General features: G+C 34.8%; 1 protein-coding gene across 1 annotated transcript; it reads left to right on the top strand.

Annotated features, from left to right (window-relative positions):
• The first annotated feature begins 16 nt into the window (after positions 1-16).
• LOC125668308 (putative sodium-coupled neutral amino acid transporter 10) lies at positions 17-18,033 on the top strand. Its single transcript, XM_056164226.1, has 15 exons — positions 17-145; positions 1,032-1,165; positions 3,161-3,278; positions 4,413-4,458; positions 4,578-4,671; positions 4,826-4,966; positions 5,993-6,114; positions 6,768-6,870; positions 10,434-10,616; positions 11,354-11,468; positions 11,708-11,820; positions 12,693-12,885; positions 13,283-13,398; positions 14,596-14,979; positions 15,067-18,033. Exons 2-15 carry the CDS (start codon positions 1,073-1,075, stop codon positions 15,853-15,855), a joined length of 2,610 nt encoding a protein of 869 aa, XP_056020201.1. The 5' UTR covers positions 17-145; positions 1,032-1,072; the 3' UTR covers positions 15,856-18,033.
• Positions 18,034-27,241: the final 9,208 nt, after the last annotated feature.

Genomic DNA, 27,241 nt, shown 5'->3' with positions numbered 1-27,241 from the left:
TCATCAACATATTCGTAACAGAATGCAAATCGGGATCGGAATTCTGGCAGTTTGTTTACATCACACGTTGCATTGCCATCATAAAGTGACCAAAGGCAAAGCTAATATCGTTATGTAGAATAGTATGAATTGTATGAGAGACAATGTAAGATATATTGTTTAATAGTTTGATATTTTTTAAAGATGACTTCAAGATAACGAACAGAAAATTAGAGTTGAAATTAAAACGCAGAAAGGGGATGTTTAAAAAATTTAATGCACAGGACAGCAGGAACTTGTCATAATATAAGATACTGATAACGTATATAATTAATAGGCCTAGTGGTGTTTATTGTAACTGTTATGAATATCTATATTACAATAAAACCATGTGCCAAATCACCAAGACTCGCTGAATTACTGTTTCATTACGTATAATTCATTTTAGATTTGGTCAACTGGTCCTAGCTGCAGAACTGTAGCTCTCCAAAAAAAATTATGTTGACAGACCGGTCTGTCAACATAATTTTTTTCGGAGAGCTACAGTTCTGCAGCTAAACTGGTCCATGCAGAGTTTGGGAATGCACTAGTCTTCATTGTGACCTGCGTTAAAAAAAAATAATAATACATTTACAAAGGAAAAATGCATTGTTGACTGAATTAAATGATGTTGTCAACTATTGTGACATATTTTAAAAGCTATCAACATTTGGTTCGGAGCACACTGGTCATTTTGAATGTCTGGATGCATATTAATAACTCCATATTATACCTATCATGGTGTTCAGATGGCCTGTGGCTCAAAGCGATCACAATGATCCTGGAATGATTTAATATTGGACCATATAATCTGTCTGGCCATGTCTAAATTATTGAATGAAGTAATAGCAGTAACTGGCAGACCAGATAAAACTAATTTCACCAACAATACGATGGAGCATGAATTAACTCCATGTAGTCAAAATGAAGCACAAGAAAAACCTATATACATTGAATTTACTGGATCTTTACTGTGTTTTAAACTGACGTTCACTTGTTGCATTATGTTTTAGATGAAATAATGCTTTGAGACACAAGAAGGTAGCAGATCACCATGGCAACACAATACAATTTGCCCCATGTGCTGAACTTGAGTAACAGCATCATAGGGGTCGCAGTCCTAGCCATGCCCTTCTGTTTCCAACAGGTAAGTTTTCACTTCTGTTTCCAACAGATAAGTTTTCACTACTGTTTCCAACAGGTAGCCGAGGTAGGTATAAAAAGCATTAATTATGAAAAATATATATAAGTGGACAATTATGACATCAATGTCCTTGTACACTCAGACCACACTCGTCCTTTTCTGTACCCAGAAATAAGACTCAGATGTAGATTGGTGCAATCTGATTAAAATACAGATCTATCAAATAGCGCACAGCGCTCTGTTTGTTGTGACGTGCGTTATTTGAGAGATCTGTATTTTAGTCAGATTGGGATCGGCACAAAGATTGCATCAAATCGATGCATTTATTCGCTGGAAACGCGCATGTGGATGAGGTTAAAAATCAAGAACATGAATCCCTGAATAATGTGTTATTTAGATGAAAGATTAATTTTCACCAAGATTCAGTTTTGGTATCATCAGAGTCTTGTTCACTGTAATAATTAAACATAGAAGTGGAAATTGATAGTGGTAGAATACATGTACCTTAGATGTATACACATATGCTATCTTAGATGCATTGTTTTAGCCCTAAAGCTCGTATTTCATATTGTAATGTATATCTGTGATGTCATAGTTACATTACATACTAGTATCATAGCAACAGACTCTGATGGTGTCGATCTACATAATGAAGTTTACTGTAAATTGACACTAAATTCCTAAATATATGCGAGGAATTTATTATTGCGAAATTTCGCGAGAAGCATCAATCGCAAAATAAAATTACTTGCTTTTATTTTTATATTGCTAAAATACGTGTAAATACTTTTGATCAACAGAGCACTCGTGAAAATATGTTCTCGCAATTTGACAGATCTATGATTCATTTTGCGATATTAAATACTCGCGTACGATTGTGTCCTTGTAATAACTTGATAGGATGTATAATAATGTATTATTTAGTTTCTTATCAGTAATCTCTAATCACAAATTTTGCAAAAAATCAAAATTTAAAGTATCACTGCATTAGTTTGGATGAGAGTCTTTAAAAGAAAAAAAAACGCTTTTTTTTTATTAAATGTGCTTCATTGTAAAACGTTTGGCACTGATTAAACTCAGACCTCCCACTGATATTTTGGTATCCAACAATCTGAATAAATGTGCAACTGATTTTATCACGCCTCAGACAAAATTGTTGAAATCTAATTGGTCAGATCTTGGTCACATGACGCCGTGAAAAAAACCGTATCATGCGAGTAAAATCCGTATTGGGCGAGTAATTTTATTTATCGTCGGGTTCGACTTGCAGCCGTGTCAAAAGGAAAGACATTTGACTAAGTTGTATGATATAGACCCCCCACATATACAGTTAGAGGTCTTCGACGTGATAAATTCGTTACACAGTTAGTTAGTGACCTGATACGGAAAAATACATGGTGTGAAAAGAAAACCCGTATCGGGCTCGGCTTCGCCTCGCCCGATACGGGTTTTCTTTTCACACCATGTATTTTTCCGTATCAGGTCACTAACTAACTGTGTAACTAATATTATTAAGACTACGTTTGTTTTCTATTTATAGTGTGGGATAGTGACACCAATTCGTATTTTACTTATAGTGTGGGATTGTGAAACCATTTTATGTTCTATTTATAGTGTAGAGTTGTGTTCTATTTATAGTGTGGGATTGTGTTCTCTTTATAGTGTGGGATTGTGTTCTATTTATAGTGCAGGATTGTGTTCTATTTATAGTGCGGGATTGTGTTCTTTTTATAGTGTAGAGTTGTGTTCTCTATATACTGTGGGGTTGTGTTCTATTCATAGTGTGGGGTTGTGTTTTATTTATAGTGCGGGATTGTGTTCTATTTATAGTGCGGGATTGTGTTCTCTTTATAGTGTGGGATTGTGTTCTATTTATAGTGCAGGATTGTGTTCTATTTATAGTGTGGGATTGTGTTTTATTTATAGTGTGGGATTGTGTTCTATTTATAGTGCGGGATTGTGTTCTATTTATAGTGCGGGATTGTGTTTTATTTATAGTGCGGGATTGTGCTGGGGATCGTCATGTTGTTTTTCTGTACCTGGTTAACACTCATCTCTTGCAAACTTCTCATAACTGCTGGGATCTCATCAAGAAAACGATCCTATGGATTCCTTGGTAAGATATTTTGAATTATTTTCGGCCAAAAACAGTTTATTGGAATTATCCATTAATTTCCTCCCTAATTTTTTTAATTATTATATACTTTCAATTTCATCTCTTCTCTTTCCTTTAAAAGTTTGCGGGCATATATCACACGATATATGCCCGGAAACATTCCGGCCCGCAAACATTACGTCACAATCAACACACAAGCAAATTACTACATCGTTAATTTTCAAATTTTTCATCTTTTACTCAGTTAAACCAATAAAAAATGTTAAAAATAAATTATTGTTAGTTTCTAAAGGAAATTGAAAGTATATAATAAAAAGGTTATAGACTTTGTATGGGAAAATATGACGACCTCGTTTTTTGTAGCGGACGGACCTCGCAAGCTCGGTCCGTCTATGCGCCAAAAAACTCGGTCGTCATATTTTCCCATACAAAGTCTATAACCTATAATTATAGTTCCTTGATGATATTTTATTTCAATGTAATCTTCCCCCAACCAATCATTGGCAGCACATTTCTGAGTGGATTCTGTTTAACAACATTGATTGTGTTTCTAAAATAAAAAAACAAAATGAAATGTTTGATCTGTAAGGGGTGAGATCAAAAGTTCAATGTCCGACAAAAAAACTAAATTCAAATAGTTTTCACGAAGACCCCCCCCCCCCCCCTCCCCTCCCATCCCCTTTAAAACTAAATATGATGAATGTTGAAACTAATCGATTAAGAAGTAAAAATATACGATTATAAGTAACACTCTGTATACCTTTTCTACTATTTATTCACAAATGAAAGTGTATCTTAAAACTATTAAATGCTTATCATATTATTATGTGGCTTTTAAGTCTCTTGTCTTTTTCCTTTTTCCAATAAAGTGTAATCGATGTTGGATGACAAAAACTTAAGGGAGATTTTATCCCCCCTCCCCCTAACTATTTGAATTTAGAATTTTATCCGACATCGATCTTTTGATCTCGCCCCTAAATCTGCTGTTATTTATGACTATATACAGAACACAAAGTGACCGATTCGTGACAACAAATACAGGTACTCGCTAAAACAGGTACTTGCAAATCTTGTAGATATTTTTGCCTGTAGTTAGATGTTTGGTTTTCAGTAATTGTTAATGCACTATTGTAGCTCAGTACACACATGGAGCCCCAGGAAAGTTGGCCGTTGAATTAGGGTAAGTGATTTTGTCCATTACTGGGTTTACTAGTTTTCCCTCCAATTAAAATTGCTGTCTGGCCTGAATCCATTACATGTGTATATGATGTTACAATTTCTACCTACGTTGTATTACAGTATGATAGGACTACAGATAGGAACATTGATCGCTCAGGTAGTCATCATAGGAGATCTCGGACCAGCCATCATATCAAAATGGACAGGACTACCGGTAACATTTCATTTGTGTATCGAAACGGCAATTATTCACAAGAAGATTTAAGACTTGATTTGTCATTAGAGGTTAAGAACCTATTATTATGTAATAGATATTTCTTCATTTTCACTTATTCTTTCTCACTTGTCTGCTTTGTTATGATTTGTAGAACACCAACAACCTGAGGACCGCTTTGATTGCCCTGGCGTGTACATGCATTGGTCTGCCGCTGGGTCTCCTCAGGAACCTGGAAACAGTCAGCCGGGCCAGCACCTTCTGTATCTGCTTCTATTCCATGTTTGTCTTGTATGTAAGTATCACTCACTTCATAAATGAATTAATTGGATCATTATCATTCCATGCCTTTGGAGTGTATTTACTGCTATCGAAAATGGAGAAGTTTTCAACAGGTGTCCTGCGTGAATTGTGACCTTTCTCTGTATTTGTTGTGAGAGAATGGCAGTGCCTTGTACCACTGAGAATTCACACAAGATAACAACAAGTGTGTCCCTAATCTGTTCACACAGGATAACAATATTATTGTCCCTAATCTGTTCACACAGGATAACAATATTATTGTCTCTAATCTGTTCACACAGGATAACAATATTAATGTCCCTAATCTGTTCACACAGGATAACAATATTAATGTCACTGATGTGTTCACACAGGATAACAATATTAATGTCCCTAATCTGTTCACACAGGATAACAATATTAATGTCCCTGATGTGTTCACACAGGATAACAATATTAATGTCCCTAATCTGTTCACTCAGGATAACAATATTAATGTCCCTAATCTGTTCACACAGGATAACAATATTAATGTCCCTGATGTGTTCACACAGGATAACAATATTAATGTCCCTAATCTGTTCACACAGGATAACAATATTAATGTCCCTAATCTGTTCACACAGGATAACAATATTATTGTCCCTGATCTGTTCACACAGGATAACAATATTAATGTCCCTAATCTGTTCACACAGGATAACAACATTCTTGTCCCAGATCTGTTCACACAAAAATGAGTTGTCAATGATATATTTACTGTAAACAATATAAATCCATTACTGATCCACATTAGTCCACACATCTGAAAGTCTGTTGTCTTTACCAGACACTTGTTGTTCAGAGTATGTTCTTTTTACACTGTACAATACCGTTGTTGTTCAGAGTAATTTCTTTTTACACTGTACAATACCGTTGTTGTTCAGAGTAATTTCTTTTTACACTGTACAATAGCGTTGTTACAGAAACGGATGAAGGATACATAGAATGTTTTTGCTTCATGCTGTGTAAGTCATGTGATTTTAAATATTTTTTACAGGTTGTAGGTTTGTCTCTTCCTAATTTGAAGGCTGGAAACTGGTACAATAAAATCAACATGTGGCGGGTGGAAGGCCTCTTTAAATGCCTGCCGATATTCTCCTTTGCTTTCGGATGTCAAACGTATGTAGGAGTTTTATAATTGACATTATTAATTTTGCATCTGATATTTACGTCGTTGATTTTGGACATTTACAGACAACTGTTGACCTTAAATACGATGTCTTTTCTGATATTTAAATTCCTGATTTCGTACATTTACAGACAGCTGTTTATCCTTTACAATGCCCTCCCTGATATTTAAATTCCTGATTTCGTACATTTACAGACAGCTGTTTATCCTTTACAATGCCCTCCCTGATATTTACGTTGCTAATTTCGTACATTTACAGACAGCTGTTTATCCTTTACGATGCCCTCCCTGATATTTACGTTGCTAATTTCGTACATTTACAGACAGCTGTTTATCATTTACGATGCCCTCCCTGATATTTACATTGCTAATTTTGTACATTTACAGACAGCTGTTTATCCTTTACAATGCCCTCCCTGATATTTACGTTGCTAATTTCGTACATTTACAGACAGCTGTTTATCATTTACGATGCCCTCCCTGATATTTACATTGCTAATTTCGTACATTTACAGACAGCTGTTTATCCTTTACGATGCCCTCCCTGATATTTACGTTGCTAATTTCGTACATTTACAGACAGCTGTTTACCATTTACGATGCCCTCCCTGATATTTACGTTGCTAATTTCGTACATTTACAGACAGCTGTTTATCCTTTACGATGCCCTCCCTGAGCCCTCGCTGAAGGGGATCAGTTCCATCGTCAGTAGTGCAGTGAACATGTGTACAGTTGCCTACCTACTGGTAACATTATTACACTATTAGCATAGAAACTTTAATGTTGGAACTTCATTGGAGAGAATTACACAAAAAATTGTGTAAAGCATTAAAGGGGTATGGACACGGTTGAGCTGAAAATTTCATTTTTCTATTTTTATTGTTTACAGTACTTAACTAAGTTAAACGTATTTCTAATGGTCAACCAAAATTTGAATATCAGTTTTTTAGTTACAAGTGAGATACAGCACTCACAATTCTTTGTTATGTAATCAAGGCTTGTGCCATGTTTTTGTTTACATATAGATTGCTGGATAGAAAATGGCATGTTTAAAACAAAATAAGATGTGCTAAACACTAGAAACTATTAATCATATTCAGAATTAACTTGTAAATTGAAAAATCTGGTTTCAACCAACTTTTACCGGTATATCTAGCATATATGTAAACAAAAACAGGGCACAAGCCTTGTTTACATAACAAAGAATTGTGAGCTTTGTATCTCCCATGTACCTTGACAATTGACATTCAAATTTTTGCTGACCATTAGAAATACCTTAGTTAAGCATTTTGAACATTTAAAATGGAAAAGAAAATTTGAAAATTTTCAGCTCGAATCGTGTCCATGCCCCTTTAATGACATAAATTGGGGGTTATTTTATAATATGATTACGGTGTGACCGTTGGGGCGAGCGCAGCATATCTGAATACATTTTCAAAAAAATTTATATTGAAAACAAGGAAAACTGATCTGGTTCACTGTCAATACGTAGGATTATTGTCTTGCTCTTCTCGCCAATGTAGGAACCAGTTTAGCGGGAAATGCAACGAGCGTGTTGTGACGTAGCCTGGTAGTTGTGACGTGACTGTTTACATTTCTTTAGACAATATTTTAAAAAGAAAAAGAAAGGGGGGAAAATATGATTGTCATCCTTTCCTTTCAAATAAGTAAGGTTTGTAATACTTCAAAGATTTTTTAATTATTATTTTACGAATCGAACCATCTGCCATTTTGTACGAGGGACTTCTGGGATTGGCGTCAAAAAAAAATTCTTGTTAGAGGTTGAGATTTAGCTCGGATTATTTCCCGCGCTCTAGTCATTAGAGCTCGCAGTACGAGCCAGCGCTCCGCGCTGGCTCGCTATTATTATACCTCAGTATGAGAATTCTATGCAACACATCAGGCGCGTAGCCAGAAAGAAAATGAAGTGTACGCAAATTATGGCAAGGGGTCGGGTGGAGGAACGCCTTGCGGCCCCCAGTGGGTTCAGTGCAAAGCCCTGGGGAGTCCCCGCAAGCTCCCGAGTTTTACCAGTGAAATCACATATCTTTGTTTATAAAAAACAGGGTTTCTTGTCAATGTCCAAACCCAAAAGAATTCACGAAAACATTTCCTAAAGTGTTTTATTATGCCAACTCACCGTGTGTACTTGGATTGACTTTACATTCGTTTTACGAATGTTCTTTTTTTTTTTTTTCCTAGTTATTTTTGAGTCAAACTTTTCACGGGCAAAAAGCTCCATCTCTCTCTCTCTCTCTCAAATGATGTGTACGCAGTTGCGTAACTGCGTATAGGCAGCTACGCGTCTGCACATAATCTGATTGGTTTAGTCAGTCGTGTGCCAGGGATGATAAAACTTCATATCTCCCTCTCAAACATCATATCTCCCTATCATAGTTCACCCATTCGGCAGCCTCGTGCATTTTCCATAAATTTTACGTCGGGGTAGACATAGTTTATTGTGACGTCACAAGTCCGAGTCATTGTACTTGCATAGTTCATAAGGCACAAAATATGAGAATCTCTGATACACAATTTTAAAATCCCCTGATTTTGTTTGATACATTAACAAGCAAGTAAATCAGCATTCAAAAAGAATGAAAATACAAAAACTGGTTATCATATCACTGTATTTCGTTGTTTGTACCTGCTAATATGTTGACGGCGCGGTGTTTAATGTACATACAATGTATAAATGAGAGGACTCCAATTTCAAATGAATTTTTGTTGTCTTGCTTTGTTTCGGTATAATAAACCATTTATTGCATGCATGTTTGTTAGATAAGATTTATTCACCCAAGAAAAATCTTATTCCCCTCAGGCGTTGCCCTCGGGGAATATGATTTTCCTGGGTGAATAAATCTTCCTATCCCCCTCACTATCATGCAATAAATGTATAATATTTACATTGCTGATGTCAAATCTCTGATAAACTTTTGGTATTAAATGTGGTTTTATTGCATTGTACTCACATTGTGACATGAGTCCATCGTGACATCACTCTTTAACAGCATTTAGCTGTGACACATCTGTAAAATTATGTAGGTTATATACTAAGCACTTATTATTACTTTTTATGCATGATTTGAACACAGTTAAAATGTTATCTTTGATTGATAGCAATTTAGTTTTACTGGAGGACAAAATAATATTTTTATAATAATTCCCTTGTATATATCATCCCCCTCCCCCTCAAAACTTGACAGTTACTTATTTATCATATTTAATAGAACATAATTATAGTAATAGGAAAAAAAACTGATTTTGAAGTTTCCATAGTTGCTGTAGTTTCTTTTCAAGAAGATGCCGTGAATATTTTTTTTTTAACCAGCAGCAAAGGTTCTTCAAATTATTATGTAAATTCGAGTTTCCATTTTTGCTACCTTTATCAATTCTTTCTACAGTAGAATGTTAAACAGAGTAAATCATTTTATATATCTCATATATTGCTGTAAAATCACAAAATATTTCGTTAAACCTCAAGGGAATGACTTTATGATTATTGAAATAGTAATGGTTGAAAAAATCATGTGATTGAGCCTACAAATATTATATACCCTTTCCCTCGATGTGTCTTGGAACGTTGTGTAATCATCCTTAGGGGGACCTCGTCTGCTTTCTCATTACTGGCCACATAAGTACCCAGCATTCAGGGAGAAAACAAACATAATAAATGGTTATCATCTCACTTTATTTCGATGCCTGCATTTCTGTAGTCTTACTTTGTTTCGGTAGAATAAACAATTTATTGCCTGAATGTTTGAAAGATATGAAGATTTATTCAACCAAGAAGAATTACTGTAAATGTATTACATTTGGCTGTGTATTCTATTTAGCGACTTTGGCGGAACGCAGCTTCCGCTAAATCAAGTACATCGCTAAATGCCATCCGTAAATCTAGATGTTTAAAGTAATTCAGGAATGCGCTAAATCAAATCTACGCTAACTTGTTGAAAAAACGATTTCCGCCAAATATCGTACACGCCAAATATAATACGTTTACAGTATATTCTCCTTGGGCATTGTCTGCAGGGAATATGATTTTTCCTGGGTGAATAAATCTTCTAATCTCCCCACTCTCATGCAATAAATATATAATGTCATTGGCAAGAAAATTCTACTCACTTGTAAATCACACAGTAGCATGATCTCCCATGATTCTGAATTAAACAATCATGGTGAAATACATCTTCATTCAAATTTCTACTCAATGACTCATTCATCATAAGAATGAACCCATTTTATGATTTCAGAAATAAACACTTCAGAGGATATTTGCTGATATACTTTTACTTTAATTAATACGCAGGTTGGCTTCTTTGGGTATGTGGCATTTTGTGATACTACGATTGGTGGTGACATCATAACTCAGTTTTCTGAAACCTTTGTGGTGGACATCATTCAGATTCTGTTCGTCCTCTCCATTGTCGTCACTTTTCCTCTGATCATCTACCCGTGTCGAGGAAGTTTCTACACTCTGCTGTTTGCTCAGGTTAGTTTCAGCTGGATTTTCTAAATCAAGTAACTGTTTCAATAAGCTTAGTGCATTGATGAAGAAATGGATTTTTTGTTTTGAACATATTTTATTGATCAAATCAGAAGGATCGGGAACAAGTTCTAACATCTTGCAAGTCCCTCTGGATTAATCCTATGTTGTCTGTAAAATGTCACACAATTGAGGTCACTGGTATTGTATCCTGTTTAACTCAAATGATCCTGGTCTGACTGCAGATCTAGCTATATGAGAAAATATTGCGACAGAATCCCCTTCTCTCTGGTCTGTCCAGATATTTCCCCAGAGAGCTACAGATCTGCAGCTAATCCTGGCCATGTCCCCAAAATTCAAGACTCAATTATTTTCTGTAAATGCATATTACGAGATGCTTATGGTGCATTGGACTAAAATAAAGGAGTCTTCATTATATATTGTATAAAGATGTTTGCACATTGACTCGACAACACTCTTTTTATGACCTTGAGATTTAGAGATCGGGGACATATTGGTTTTGGTATGTCTGTTTGTCTGTCTGTCCTCCACTTTAATTGTAGCCATGTGTTTTTTTAACTTTACAAGATAGAGGCTTTGTTCTTAGTGAAATAGAGGGCCAAGGTCAAAAGTGTGTCAAGGTCAAGTTTGTCACAAATAAACTTGGCTACATAGACATTAGTATTTCACAAACTCATTTTGTTAAGTAATAGAAATCAGAAACATGTGTTTATTTGTTGCAGAAGCCCAAGCATGAGGACATAGACTCTAGACCTATAATTCCAGAGATCCATTTTAAAGTCATCACTATCTGTATTGTATTGTTTGCCATGACAACAGGAATTCTGGTCCCTAATGGTAAGGATACAAATTCGGGTTATAACATGGTATTGTAAAGTCACCCAGTCTGTACTAGAATAAACCACTAGCTTGCTGTACTTACAAAGCAACAAAGTTACTTGTTACTGAGACAAGAATGTGATTTTAGGAATGAATTGGAGAAGAATTTAAAAATGATATTCTAGGTAGTTGAAAGTTACTCTATATCAGAAATATCCCACTATGATAACTCTGATTTCTTGCACTTCTGATTCTAGTTGAGTTTGTACTTGCGTTTAACGGAGCTACAATGGGAACGCTCATTTGTTACATATTTCCTGCCGTGTTCTTCCTAAGAGTCATGACATCAGATAAAAAGAATGTTGCTCAGGTAAGCTGTCATTTCAACATTTCATGTAAAAGTTACGTGAACTTAAAATGGAATTTTCCTTTGTGACAATTCATGAATCTGAATTGTGTTATACATTGAGCCTAATCGAAATGGAGCATGTACATTCCACTGTCATCAAGGGCAGGAACTTCTAGATAAAGGTCATATTTTAAAATATTTCTGCCATTTTTCTTCCTAAAACTAGTTTTTCATCTCTTCAATATGAAGAGCTCTTATATGATTTAGATTTTATATCATAGTTATCATACTTTGCTTCAAATATTGGCCTGGTAAGGTCAGTGGTTAGATCATCTAACTGTCAAGTAATGCAAAGGTTCTGGGTTAGATCTCAGATTTATCCAAAACATTTCTCCCCTTCTTTGATACAAGAACTTAATAATGTCCACATATACAACCTTCTGTGATGCATAAGAGCTGATTTTACATTTTTATATGATATTAAATAAGATATGCTAATTTTAAAACAGACTTGTAATATACCCCAAGTTTTTCTGTAGAAACAAGAGAGGACGCAAGTGAAATGTACCTGAAATGTCTTTAGAAATTATGTATTATTGTGAAATATCACATTCTATAAATTTCTTAAAATACAGGAGGAATTTATTGCATATTTAGTGAAAAGCATCATTCGTGAAATAAAATTACTCGCTTTTATTTTTATATTGCTGAAACACATATAAAATTCTTGATCAACAGTCCCCTCATGAATTCGCGTTCTTGTGATTTGACGTCTACGCTTCATTTCACGATATTAAGTGTTTGCGTAAAATAAGGAATCTGCAGTGTGACGTAGAGTTCTACGTGTTGCACTCAGTACCCTGACCTGAATCTTGCTGTATTGATTATTTCAGTTCGTGTTTATCGTTGGAGTAACAATCATGGTCCTTTGTACATACACTACGCTAAACTCTCAGGACCACGTCAAACCAAAGCCAATCGTTGTAGAGAAAGCTACGGTTCCACAAAAAGTAGACTCGAAACCAGTGGGTAAAGTTGGAAAAGACAATGTTGATGTGAACATCAAAGAAAGGAAAGATGATAAAGGTACAAAAAAACAGTAGTCCAATATAGACAATTACCATACTTATATACATATGTAATTGTATATTTTATATATTTGTATTTCCATATAAAAAATAGACCAATTCTGTCTTTATGCATTATAAATTGTGGTAGATTTCCAGTAATACCTTAGGTTTTCAGGAGGTTCGGTATGGTAGTTAAAGTAACAATATAAGATGACGAAATCAAACGCCACCAGAAATGCTGTGATATTTGTCAGATGATTAACCAGTTTTGACCCTAGATAACCGTTCTAGGCCAAAACTGATCTAACATGTGATAATATTAAGACATCACATTTAGATTTCTGTAATATATTGTGAGGTCTGTTGTTTGTATTTTACTATGTGAGAGAATCTGGATATATTTTATACAATAGAAAAAGATAAGAAAGTGGTACCACCTGATAAGGACACTAAAGTCAAGTCACCACTGGAGGAGGACAAGAGACAAGAACCACCCAATCCCCACCCACCAGACAAAGGACCAGTAGAGGTGGGTCTAATAACCACAGAAGATGGTCAACTTCATAATTTTTCTATTTATCCTAAAACAAGTATGAAAATGCTGTTACCCGTCAATGGTTGAATGTTTTCAAATGTTTCTGTTTTAATTCTACTCATGTTTTTAATTCATGAAGAGCAGTTGGTTTTAAGTAATCTTATTGCATTATATCAACATATGATTTGTTTCTCTTCCCTATAAACTCTAAGCTTAGCAGTAGCTTCAAACAGACTATGTACAATTACTCTATTATAACCACAATCTTTTGTATGAAATTAATTACAATGTATCAATATTAAATATTAGTAATTACTCCAGTATATGATGAATATCAAAATTGTATCTATAGACAATTCTTAATATCTTTATGTATATGTAAATCTTAAAAGATATATTTTTATATGTAAAAAAAATAAAATAAAAAACAAAAATTAAGGAATTTAGCCAAAATCCTTTTTTTTTTCAATCAGTCTATTTATTACAGACAATAAAAAAAAATTGGAAAAATTTTCTTAGGTTTTTATCAACATGTACTTTAAGAATAGAACTTATCAATGTTAAATTGGTAATTGCAGATTTGTAAAAGAATAATAATTCTTTCATAATTTTGTTAGAAGTAATACATAGAAAAATTTTAACATTCTAATTACACATCTCACCCCTGAAAACTAGATAAACACTTATGAATAAAACGTTAGGCTGTGTTTCTTGCAAGACTGATTAATTTAACATTATAAAAGAGTAGCAGAATAAAAATTTGAAAAAAAATAGTCCCAAGTGAAATTCAGTTTGGTGTTTTTCTTTTCTGCTACTACAACATGTTCTATTAAATGTTTTAAACAACAGAATGATCTTGGCACTCTCATATAAGTACTGATAGTAAACATAAACCTATGGAATACACATAATCATATTTATGGGATACTTTATATTCAATGTCATGGACACACAGGGGATCTCGAAGGAAAAACCAAAATGCAAATAGAAGTACCCGGTATTAAATAATATTTTTCAGTGACATTATGAACTGTATTTGTTCTACTGACATATTTCCCATGATGCACTAATGCTCATCTTGGAAAATGCTAGCTGAGTAATTGCTCTACATAATGTGATTTTTACTGAAAAAAATTATCCATTTCTGAAGTAAAGAATGAGATGCACAGTAATTCTTAACATGAAACTCAGGTGAATAATAGCCATAAAGACACAGTGAAGGAACCAAATACAGTCGGCAAAACAACATCCAAACTAGAAAAGGAGAATGAAAGGGTTAACAAAAAGCAGAAACCCAGGGATAAAAAAACCAAAGATGATGGGCCAAATGTTCTTAAAAAGAAGGATTCAAAGAGGGATGAGGCAGAGGTTGAGGTAGATGCTGGTGTCAAGGATGAGGCAGTGGGCAAGGACACTGAGGAGAAGGAGACAGACCAGAAACAGCAGGACCTGTTGGACGAGTTGAAGAAACAGCAGATAGAGCACAAGAAGCTGATCGAGGAGCAGAGGGAGATCCTGAAGGAGCTGAAGGAACACAAGAGAGAGGCCCACAAGGAGGAAGACGAGGATGGAAAGGTATTTGCATAAACAATTTAAAGTCTTCACAAGCAAATTTATAGTATCAAAATTTTTTGCATATTTTACTTTATTATGATTTGCCAGACACAAGCACCTGTGAAAGATGGAGAAAAGATTGACAATCAGAACGGACAGAAGGTCAATCAGAACGGACAGAAGGTCAATCAGAACGGACAGAAGGTCAATGTTCAGAAAGCTGATTCACCGGTGAACTCTCCGAAACAAATGAACATTCCGACAAAGGCTAATATACAGCAACAAGATTTACAGGGACAAGGTCAAGTTAACCAGCAACCCCAGCAGATAAATTTACAAGGTCAGGGTCAGCTGAATCAGCAACCTCAGCATATGAATTTACAAGGTCAAGGTCAGCTGAATCAGCAACCTCAGCATATGAATTTACAAGGTCAAGGTCAGCTGAATCAGCAAGCTAACTTACAGAGTCAGCAACAAAGATCAAATTCCTTCAATCAACAGCAGATTGGTAAAAACCAACAAAATCCTCAGAACCCAAATGTGTTAAACATCCAGGGAAATCAACAACCACAGTTAAATCAGCAGCAAAATATACAGGTTCAAGGTCAAGTGAATCAACAACATCCAGGACAAAGACAAGTGCAGCAGCAACAGCAACAACATCAGCAGATGGATAAGCAACCTATAAACAATATCAATAATTTGAACGTTCCGAATCAACAGAATGTTGGGAACAGTGCAGGTTTGAAAAATCCTTCAAATGTTGGTGCTGGAGGAAACAGGCCGGTTAATGCACAGGAATCTAGATTGTCAGAGGATGCTCCTAATCAATTAGGTGACACAAAATCTCAGAAAAAAAATGAAAAGAAACCCAAAACACCTCATTCTGACATCTAGAGAGGGAAAATTGAAGTGAATGTTGTCATATTCTCATTAAAAATATCCAAGATGTGATGTTTGTGAATCCATTACGGTGTATATTTATGCCCCTTATAGTTTGTTTAGTTGTATCTGTCTCATTGTGTGTTCATGCTCGGAATTGTACAAGAGACTAGCATTTCATATTGGATTGCTGACTACAATGATAAACTATGTGAGGTCAAGGTCATATTGAAGGAGATGAAAGGTCATGTAGAAATTTTCCATTGATGGGGCACTGTTGTTTTATATCTGTGGCTTTACCTATTTTCAAGTATTGTTTATATTTATTTAATATTAAGTGTATGAATGTATTCGTAAGGAATGAGTTTTCAAGTCTTCTTAAGCGTATATATATGTATCAACATTTCATCTGTTATCTGCTGAACGGTTTCTCTTGTACTAGGCTATTTCATTGTTTATTAATGCTCATTAACAATATCAGGTTTACAGGAAGCATGCAATATTAACTTATATCTGTCTTCAGTTTGTATCCGCATGAACATTGAGATTTTTAACGTGTATTAGTTTATACTACCTATGAAGATATGAAATATGGTGTACATCCCCTTTGAAAACAGGTACTGATAACAGATGAACACATCAGACGATATTTTCTAACAGTTGAACAACACATCCAATGACAAGTTTTCTGCCAAAGAATATTTTTGTTTGATGTATCATTCATCTTTAAATGAGATGCAGACAGGATGCATTTTTGTTGCTTAGATTTATTCTATACTAGGTAAATAGTTCTATGTCTGCTTAAATTGCCATGTAATTAGTATTTGAGAATAAATCATAACATTGTTGAATATTAGAAGTAATATGAATGTTTCTTATATAAGCTAGGTTTATACACTGTACAATTAAAGGTGATTTTAGCATATTTTCATCTGTTCACAGCAAAAACATCATTATGTTTATTGTGATGTTAAACCGTTGAAACAATCTTATACACCTGTGTTTTGATTGGACGTGTCACATTTAGCCATTGTCTGTCCATCCATTTGTCTGTTCTCTAACACCTTGTATGGACCATAAATTCTATACACCTGAGAAGAATAAAGACAAACATCGTAGAAATATTCCTTATGGAAAACTGGTTTTTCATGACCTTAAGTCAAGGTCATACCTCCAAGTCAAGGTCATTGTGAAATTTGCTGGAAATTTTTTCATATTACCAATTTTTCATTCTTTGTTGCAATAAGTTCATATTTGGTACAATTGTTCCTTGTGTGAAGTTGATTTGTCATAAACTTTGTCCATGGTCAAGGTCACAGCTGACTTAGTCCATGGTCAAGGTTACAACTGATTCAAGTTAAGAGTTTCCATGAATATACGGACCTTATTTTTTCAGTTTTTGCTTGGTAGAAACATTTGTTATGAATAGGGGTTTTGTCATGAATATAGAAGTAGAACTTTTAGCACGAAAACCTATACAACTGAATACATAATGACAGGTATATTATGTACTGTTTGTGGTAGACATGTTGACAAATATGATAAGATATTTTTCATGAAAATTCACTCAAACATTTGATACACTTTTTTTTTAATTATATACCCATCAATAATCCATGATTTGATGCTGTTAAATTCACAGTGTATGTTTTTGTAGAAAGCGATCTGTGTCACGGACAACCGCATACACAAAAAATAAATTAATTGTATGTTTCTCTTTTTGCCAATTAGGAATGCAATTATCAAATAAATCAAAAGGGTATATATAATGAATTTAACATTACTATAGCAACTTGATTCGAAGAGTTGGATCACGTCTCGTTGATAGGCGTAGATCATCAGATCAAACTTGATGCTTTACGTCTCGTTTGATCTGATAATCCGCCCCTGTCAACTCGACATTGTCTGACTCGTCGGATCAAGCTACTGTATTAATAATGTATATATTAAAGTGTAGAACTAAAAGTATAATTATAAACCAAAGTGTATTTTATGATTCCACTTTGAAATTCTTCATTAGGGGGTCTATTATATTGCTGTATGTTATACCATGCATTGATTATTTTTGTAGGTTTTATGCTCTGCGTACATGTAAGTTATATATTGTATGTAAATTTGTTATCAAACATGTCTGTTAAAATATCTTATTTTTTAATTTATTTTCTATGGAGAATAAAATGTATTGAAATTATTTATCTTCTCAAATTGTGCTGAACACAGTATCTTTGGACTTATTTTAGATATTGTCCATTTTAAGTTTGCCCTTAAGATAGGATATTACTAATTAAACTTTTCTCTTTTTGAAAACAGATATGAAAGAAATTTATTATATACCCATTAATGTTTTTTTTAATGCTGTTGATTTCACAGAGTGTGATCCGATTTTCTGGATCACCACACTGGTTTTCTGATTCTGTATCAATATCCTCTGCATATGCATAATATAATTTCACTGTATGTCTGTGTTTTTGATAATTTGGATTACATTTATCATTTTATGGATTTTAAATTTATAAGGGGGTATATAATAAATTTATCATTACTACAGTAACTTGATCTGAAGATCAAGTCTCATTGACAGGCGCGGATCATCAGATCAAACTCGATGCTTCACGTCTCATGTGATCTGATGATCCACGCCTGTCAACTGGACGTGATCTGACTCTGTGGATCAAGTTACTGTAGTAATAATATATGTCGCCAAGTAAAGAAAATCGCCTTTATATAAATAAGAGATATTTTCTATCCACATGTTTGAAGAAAATCTTCCCAGGAAGAGAAGATGGTTTAGCCAGTTCCCCATCTGTGTAGCCTTTATCACAAATGTTATTTTAGCAATAGCTAAAAATCTTCTTCTCCAGAACAGCAAGGCATATGTTAGATATTGAGACATCCCCATGTAAAGTGGATTCAAGTTCATTAAGTCACATTCCCATGGGGCTAGGTTGGGGCCATCATAAGGTGTCAGAATTTGTCATGAGATTAGAGAGGGTAAAGATCTTTTAAACATTTTCCGATGAAGAACAGCTGGGTCGAGATGACTCCTGTGAGCGTTGTAGCCCATGGGCCTCGTGTTATCATGTAGAAATGCATGTCTCTGACACTGAGAACAGATTGTTCAGTGTGATAAATGATTCAAACTATTAAAGTTTAATTGCGTTTGCCTTCAGACTGTGTTTACTACACATAGTCTCGTCGGCATCTGTATGTATACACTATAAAGACAAACTAACATCAAAATAGTAGCATCCATCATTATTATGCGCCATCAAAATGTCATACAGAACTTTTTAATGCTACGCATTTTGACTCGTCTATGGGGATTCTTTAGCATACCAACACCTACTGTGGCACGCGTTTAAGGTCATATCCGAAAGACCCGTGACTCCCTTTTAATGGGGGCTGTTTTGCTAAGGAACGGTTACGGTTACTATTTATGTTAAAAGTCTTTGATTTGAAGGTAGGGAATCGAACCCAGGCCTCCTGATTGAAAAGCAAGTGGTCTAATCACTGGGCTACTGAGACCGGTGTATACGTTTATAATGTTAAAACAGGCTATCTGAGAGAAACTGGCAAACAGAATAAAATCTAACGTATATGTAAGAATTCATGTCAGCTTTAACTGTTCCAAACCTTAATATTTATTACAACATTTATAGCTCTTCGGATATATTTCAGATAATTGTATTTTTAGCTCACCTGAGCGGAAAGCTCAAGTGAGCTTTCCTGATCGCTTTTTGTCCGTCGTCTGTCTGTCCGTCTGTCTGTTAAACATTTACATTTTCAACTTCTTCTCCAAAACCACTGGGCCAATTTTAACCAATTTTGGCACAAATCATCCTTGGGTGAAGGGGATTCAAAATTGTTCAAATGAGGGCCAACCCCCATATCCAAGGGGAGATAATAGCAAATCAGTAAACATACACTGAAAATTTTTAAAAGTCTTCTTCTCCAGAACCAGTAAGCCAATTTCATTCAAACTTAATGCAAATCATCCTTAGTTGAAGGGAATTAAAAATTGTTCAAATTAAGGGCCAGGTTCTTTTCAAAGGGGAGATAATCACAAAAGTGTAAAAATAGGGTGTGGTCATTTAAAAATCTTCTTCTCATGAACCACTGTACCAGTATAGTTGAAATTTACTTGGAAGTTTGCTGACATAATGGAGATTCAAGCTTGTTCATGTCATGGCCCCCAGGGGTCGGATGGCGCCACAATAGGGGAAACCAAATTTTATATATATTTATATAGGAAAAATCTTTTAAAATCTTCTCAACCATTGAGCCAGAAGAGTTCAAATTTACATGGAAGCTTCCTGACATAATGCAGATTCAAGTTTGTTCATATCATGGCCCCCGGGGGTTGGGTGGGGCCACACTAGGTAAAACCATATTTTATATGTGTGAATATAGGAAAAATCTTCTCAAGAACCATTGAGCCAGAAAAGTTCAAATTTATATGAAAGCTTTATGACATAGTGCAGATTCAGATTTGTTCATATCATAGCCCCCAGGGGTCGGTTGGGGCCACACTAAGTGAAATCATATTTTATATGTGTTTATACAGGAAAAATCTTCTTCTCAAGAACCATTGAGCCAGAAGAGTTCACATTTACATGGAAGCTTCCTGACATAATGCAGATTCAAGTTTGTTCATATCATGGTCCCTGGGGGTTGGGTGGGGCCACACTAGGGGAAACCACATTTTATATGTATTTATATAGGAAAAATCTTCTCAAGAACCATTGAGCCAGAAGAGTTCAAATTTACATCGAAGTTTCCTGACATAGTTCAGATTCAAGTTTGAAGCTTTATGACATAGTTCAAATTCAAGTTTGTTTAAATCATGGCCCCCGGGGTGTCAGGTTTTGCCACAATAAGGGAAACCGTATTTCATATGTGTAAATATATGATAAATTTTTAAAAATCTTCTCAAGAACTACTGTGCCAAAAAAGTTGAAATATACAAGGAACCTTTATGACATAGTACAGTTTCAAGTTTGTTCAAATCATGATCTCCGGGGGTCAGGTATGTCCACAATAGGGGAAACCGTTTTTCATATGTGTTAATGTAAGATAATTAATCTTTAAAAATCTTCTTCTCAAAAACCACTGTGCCAGAAAAGTTGAAATTTACATGGAACCTTTATGACATAGTGCAGATTCAAGTTTGTTCAAATCATGGCTCCCGGGGGTCGGGGTGGGTCCACAATAGGGGAAACCGTATTTCATATGTCTTAATATAGGAAATCTTCTTCTCAAGAACGACTGTGCCAGAAAAGTTGAAATTTACATGGAAGCTTTATGACATAGTTCAGATTCAAGTTTTTCATATCATGGCTCCCGGGGGTCAGGTGTTGCTACAATAAGGGAAACCGTATTTCATGTGTGTTGATATAAGAAAAATCTTTAAAAATCTTCTTCTCAAGAACCACTGTGCCAGGAAAGTTGAGATTCACAAGGAAGCTTTATGATAATCTTCAGATTTACTTATTGAAAAATAACTAACACTTATAAGTTCATATTTACACTGAACTTTCCTGATATAGTGCAAACTGAAGTTTTTAGCTCACCTGAACCGAAGGTTCAAGTGAGCTTTTCTGATCGCTTGTTGTCCGTTGTCTGTCCGTCCGTCTGTCTGTCTGTTAAACTTTTCACATTTTCGACTTCTTCTCCAGAACCACTGGGACAATTTCAACCAAACATGGCCAAAAGCATCCTTGGGTGAGGGGCTTTCAAGTTTGTTCAAATGAAGGGCCATGTTCCTTTCAAAGGGGAGATAATCACAAAAATGCAAAAATAGGGTGGGGTCATTCAAAAATCTTCTTCTCAAGAACCACTGGGCCAGAAGAGCTGAAATTTACCTGAAAGCTTCCTGACATATTGCAGATTCAAGTTTGTTCAAATCATGTCCCCCGGTGGTAGGATGGGGCCACAAAGGGGGCTGTCAAAGTTTTACATATAAATATATAGGGAAAAACTTTAAAAATCTTCTTCTCAAGAACCACTAAGCCAGAAAAACTGAGATTTACCTGAAAGCTTCCTGACATAATGCAGATTCAAGTTTGTTCAAATCATGGGCCCCGGGGGTTGGATAAGGCCACAAGGGGGGATCAAAGTTTTACATACAAATATATAGGGAAAAATCTTCTTCTCAAGAACTACAGAGCCAGAAAAGCTGATTTTTACATGAAAACTTTCTGACATAGTGCAGATTCAAGTTTGTTCAAATCATGGCCCCCGGGGGTAGGATGGGGCCACAAGGGGGGATCAAAGTTTTACATACAAATATATAGTTAAAATCTTTTTCTCAATAACCACTGAGTCAGAAAAGCTGATATTTACAAGAAAACTTTCTGACTTAGTGCAGATTCAAGTTTGTTGAAATCATGGCCCCCGGGGGGTAGGATGGGGCCACAAGTGGGGGGGGGGGGGTGTCAAAGTTTTACATACAAATATAGGAAAAAGCTTTAAAAATCTTCTTCTCAAGAACCATTGGGCCAAAGAAGTTGACATTTACATGAAAGCTTTCTGACATAGTGTAGATTCAAGTTTGGAAAGGGTAGTTTGGGCCATAATAGGGACTAAGGTTTTACATGCAAATATATATGGAAAGTCTTCAGATATGGGCTCAGGTGAGCGATGCGGCCCATGGGCCTCTTGTTAAAAATTGTGAGCAAAAAAAAAAAACAGAACAAAACAAAACCAAAAAAAAAAAGTCAATGAGGACATTTTATATTCAACTGAGGCAGAAAAATGCAAAATAACACATTCAATTAATCATTATAATGTTTTGTTTTGTTTGTTTTTTGTGGGTTTTTTTTTTTAAGAATTATTATATAAATGATTTGAGTCGGGCTCGAAGTTTCAAATAGTAGTGTGTTGACATGTGTAATACCCAATTACCTGTCGTCATCTCTGTCTGTTACACTTTTAAATTCCAGAAACACTGGACTAAACTTGAATAAAATTCTAGGGTAAAGGGGATTTAAAAATTGTTAAATTGCTCCTTATACAATGGAAGATAACGCAAATCGGAGAAAATACAAAATAAAGTTAGTTAAATCATGAAATGGGGATACAGAGGGGAAATTTTTTTTTTTTATTTACATGGAAGCTTTCTGATATAGAGCACAATAAAGTTTGTGAAAATGATGGCCATAAAAGTGTGGTCACAATAGGGCTAACCATATTTACATGTCTTTGAATAGAAAATAATCTTTTTGTATCAAGAACCACTGGGCCACAAAGTTTGAACTTGCATAGAAGATACCTGACATAATGCAAAATCACATGTGTAACAGTCATGACACCTGGAACTCAGATGCAGACATTTTTTACATTGGTTTTAACTGTATTATGAAAACCTTTTTTCTTAAGAACCTCTGAGCCAGAAGTATTTCAATGTACCTGAACCTCCCCAACATAGTGCAGAATCAATTTTCTTAAAATCTTACATGGCTCCTGAAAAGTTAATGGAATAACAATGGGAAATTCATTTTCCATGTGTTAAAGTGACTCAGGTGAGCGATGTGGCCCATGGGCCTCTTGTTTGTATATCATATTATATACCGGTCGACAGGGGATACTTACTCCTCCTAGGCACCTGACCCCACCTCTGGTTTGTCCAGGGGTCCGCGTTTGCTAAACTCTGTTTTGTATTGCTTGTAGGAGTTATGAGATTGATCGTTGTCTTCACCTTTTTATATTGGATATACGGATTAAGGTATTCCATGTATAATGAAAGGATAATGAACAGTTTTGAAGGATTTAGATCAACATAAATGTTTATTGTTAAATAATGATGAAAGTGAAGCAGATGAAATTCACATGACTGGTAAATGATTAGAAGCTGACCTTTTTGCACTTAAGACTTTTTGGAAGAGTTGTCTGCCCTTTGTAAAATCAAGAAAAATCTAATTTTCTAAAAATGTGTGTGGTCAATGATTAATTTTATTTCATATTTTCACTAAGAGAAAGTGTTTGTAACTTTCTACCAAGAGATTTGTGTGAAAATATAATTTCTTTTTAAAATATTGTAATAAAACATGCTTTTCCCATATACTTCAATGTTAAATCCTAGGTGAAATAAATCAAGCAGTAAACAAACTTTTGAAAATTCCTACGGTGGATTATTTTTATTTGATGAACCCTTCAAAATGATACCATGATTACAAAAATTCCACCATCCATTTATTAGATATGAAATATGGTCATTACACATTGAATACCTTAATTCATGGTATAGGTAGACCCGGGATATAGGGGGTCTACGTCTCCTTGAATTTGACTTCTGACACTCCATACTGGGCTTATTATAAACGACGTTTAATATGGAGTGTCAAATTAAAGCAATGTTAGCTCTAAATCTGAAAATTTTATTTTGTTGTAAAAATGTGCTATTATGATAGTTGTATATGTAAGTTTAACCATAATCATTAGATTTAGAACTAAGTTTAAGATTTTATCAAAATAAAGATTTCGGTTCTATTGAATAAATAGTATTATATAGAAATCATTTTTTAACAGTGAAACAATAATGTAATTTACTTCATTCAGAGCCTCTGAATAAGTTTGTAACACAAATATTAATAAACTTTAAAAAGTTTTTAAACCTTATTTTTTTCATTCATTGAAATGGTAAATCACAATTTTACAACAATCTTTCCGACACCAAAATGACGACTAATATTGCTTCAACATAAACTCAAATAATTGAAGATTTCTTTTTTTTTTAATCTTATTTGAAGATATCGTTAATTAATTTGATGTGTGCAACAATTCAATTAAAGATCTCTTCAAATAATTTTAAATGATATCAATTCTGAATTATAGCGCGCATTGATTGAATTGTTGATAGCATTAATTATTCTGCTGGATTGATGAGTGCTATAATTGAATTCTAATTTTATTGCTCTCGTCTTAAAAATGAATTGATATCAACAATTGAATTGAAGCATGTTACAATTCAATAATTCATTTCGTGTGCGCATCAACTCAATCAATACGCACAATGATTGAATTATATCTCTCTTCAATTGAGTAGGAGCGCACATCAATTCAATATATGCGCGCAATAATTAAATTATTGCTCTATTCAGTTGAATTCAACGATATCTTTAAATCAGTTGATGCGCGCAATAATTCTTTTAGAGAGAGCAACAATATAATTGGAGATATCTTCAATTCAACATAGATCTACCCACAATTGAAGTAATGGTCTCTCTAATTGAATTGTTGCTTGAGATCATCAAATCATTTATACCGAGCTCCAAATTAAAATTTTGCGAAAAATAATTCCACCACATTGATGCGCACATCAATTGAATTGATGAAAGCAATATTTGAATTGCTCTCATCAATTGAATTAATGCGCGCATCAAATCAAATATAACTTTCATCAATTGAATTTATGCGCGCATCATTGCGAGCATTGATTCAATTATTGCGTGCCACTAAAATTACAAAGCTTGGATCAGAAAGGAACTCTGTGTTAAGAAAGGACAAGTCGTTAAGCAGATAACGATATGGCTGGTATCTCAACAGTATTGCGTCCCACAAGTAAAACTGTAACAAATGTAGAATTTAAGATAACGAACAGTGTATCTGAAATACATTCGGATGGAAAAAAAAAAAAAGAATAAAGTTTTTAAAACATATGAAGTTGTTATCACAAGTTTTTATTTCATGAAAGAGCCTTACCCTGGAACACAAAAACTGGGTGGAGTATAACAGATTGATAGCAAGATGCACGAAATTCAAACCGTGTGATTTTGTTTTTGCTTGTCGGCTGATCCACTTCAGTTAAAACCATCATTGTATTGGAGACTTCCGCCAGAGTTCCATTCTGTTTTGACTGTCTCGCTAATCTTCCACTTTATGTAGTTTTTAATTGAAAACGGACTTTGTGAAGTGATAATGTATAGTGTCTGACTATTTTAGTCTTCACGGAGGAATAATATAAGGGGGTATTCTTAGCCCTACAATCCTCACTTGTTGCATAAATGACCTCCACCAAATCTGAAACTTGTCATCCTTTAATCTCGAAGATTTTAGAATATCCAGCTTCAGTTTTGCTGATGATTTGATAATCCAGTCAAATTCACATACGGGTGTTTTATATTAGCTTGAAAAGTATTGAAATTAACTGCTAACACCAAGAAAACAAAAATTATTAGTTCTCAAAACACATATATACGTCTATTGCTAGATTATGTTATAAAAATACTACATGAATATTGAATTACTGCTGGTGATTTTGAGGGATTTATACATGTACATGAAGCAAACATGAATACAATTACTCAGGTTGAAACTGGAACACCCATCAGTTGTTCTTTCAAAAGTCTACATTCTTTATTGACAATATATTCGTGGTCTTTGGTGATCAGGTCTTCCAACAGTCTGTGGAATTCCCATGGGCACGAATTGTGCTCCTTTGTTAGCTGACCTGTTTTTATATTCACATGAAGCAGAATTTATTCAAAAACTTCTACATGAGAAGAAAAAATCTCTTGCTGTGGCCTTCAATTCGACATTTAGATTTATCGACGACATTTTGTCTATTAACAATAATAACTTTCATTCATATGTCGATTCGATATATCCTTGTGAGCTGGAAATAAAAGACACCACAGAGTCGTCCATTTCTGTATCTTACTTACTTATTTTATTGAAAGTAAACATTAACGGCAAAATGACAACCCAATAGTATAATAAACGGGTTGATTTCAGCTTCTCCATCGTCAACTTCTTATATTTATGTAGCAATATTCCGTTATCACCTGCATATGGTGTTTATATTTCTCAACTAATTCGATATGGAAGAGCTTGTTCTGCGTATGATCAGTTTTTAAATCGAGGCAAGCACTAGCAAACAAGTCGACGGTACAGGGGTTTCAACAGTCTCTATCAAAGTAAGCATTTCGCAAATTCTATGTTCGTTGTAACGATCTAGTTTGCCAATACAACATACATGTATCATTTGCTCAAATGCTGTCTGACGTGTTTCATACCGATTGTTAGCTCATTCTTGGCACACTGATTTTGAGTACGGATAACTCCATTTACCTGATCAGGATATAGAGCTCATGGCGGGTGTGACCGTTCGACAGGGGATGTTTACTCCTTTTAGGCACCTGATCCCACCCTTGGTGTGTCCAGGGGTCCGTGTTTGCCCAACCATCCATTTTGTATTGCTTATAGGAGTTAAGAGATTGTTCACTGCTCGTTATCTTCACCTTTCATATACCCTCTATTGATTTTAAGGTAACTACGTCAAAGGTCAAAGTACTCTAGCCACCAGAAAATATTGTCCGCTCAACATCGCGCGAACCCTTTCATGAAACATCAACTTTGGTACACTAGTACGCCCTAAATAGTAGATGAACCCCCCCCCCCTCTC

This window comes from Ostrea edulis, chromosome 4 (assembly GCF_947568905.1).
Source record: "Ostrea edulis chromosome 4, xbOstEdul1.1, whole genome shotgun sequence".
NCBI classification, from domain to species: domain Eukaryota; kingdom Metazoa; phylum Mollusca; class Bivalvia; order Ostreida; family Ostreidae; genus Ostrea; species Ostrea edulis.
Note: the sequence above shows the minus strand (reverse complement) of the source record. Positions and strands in the feature narration are given on the sequence as shown.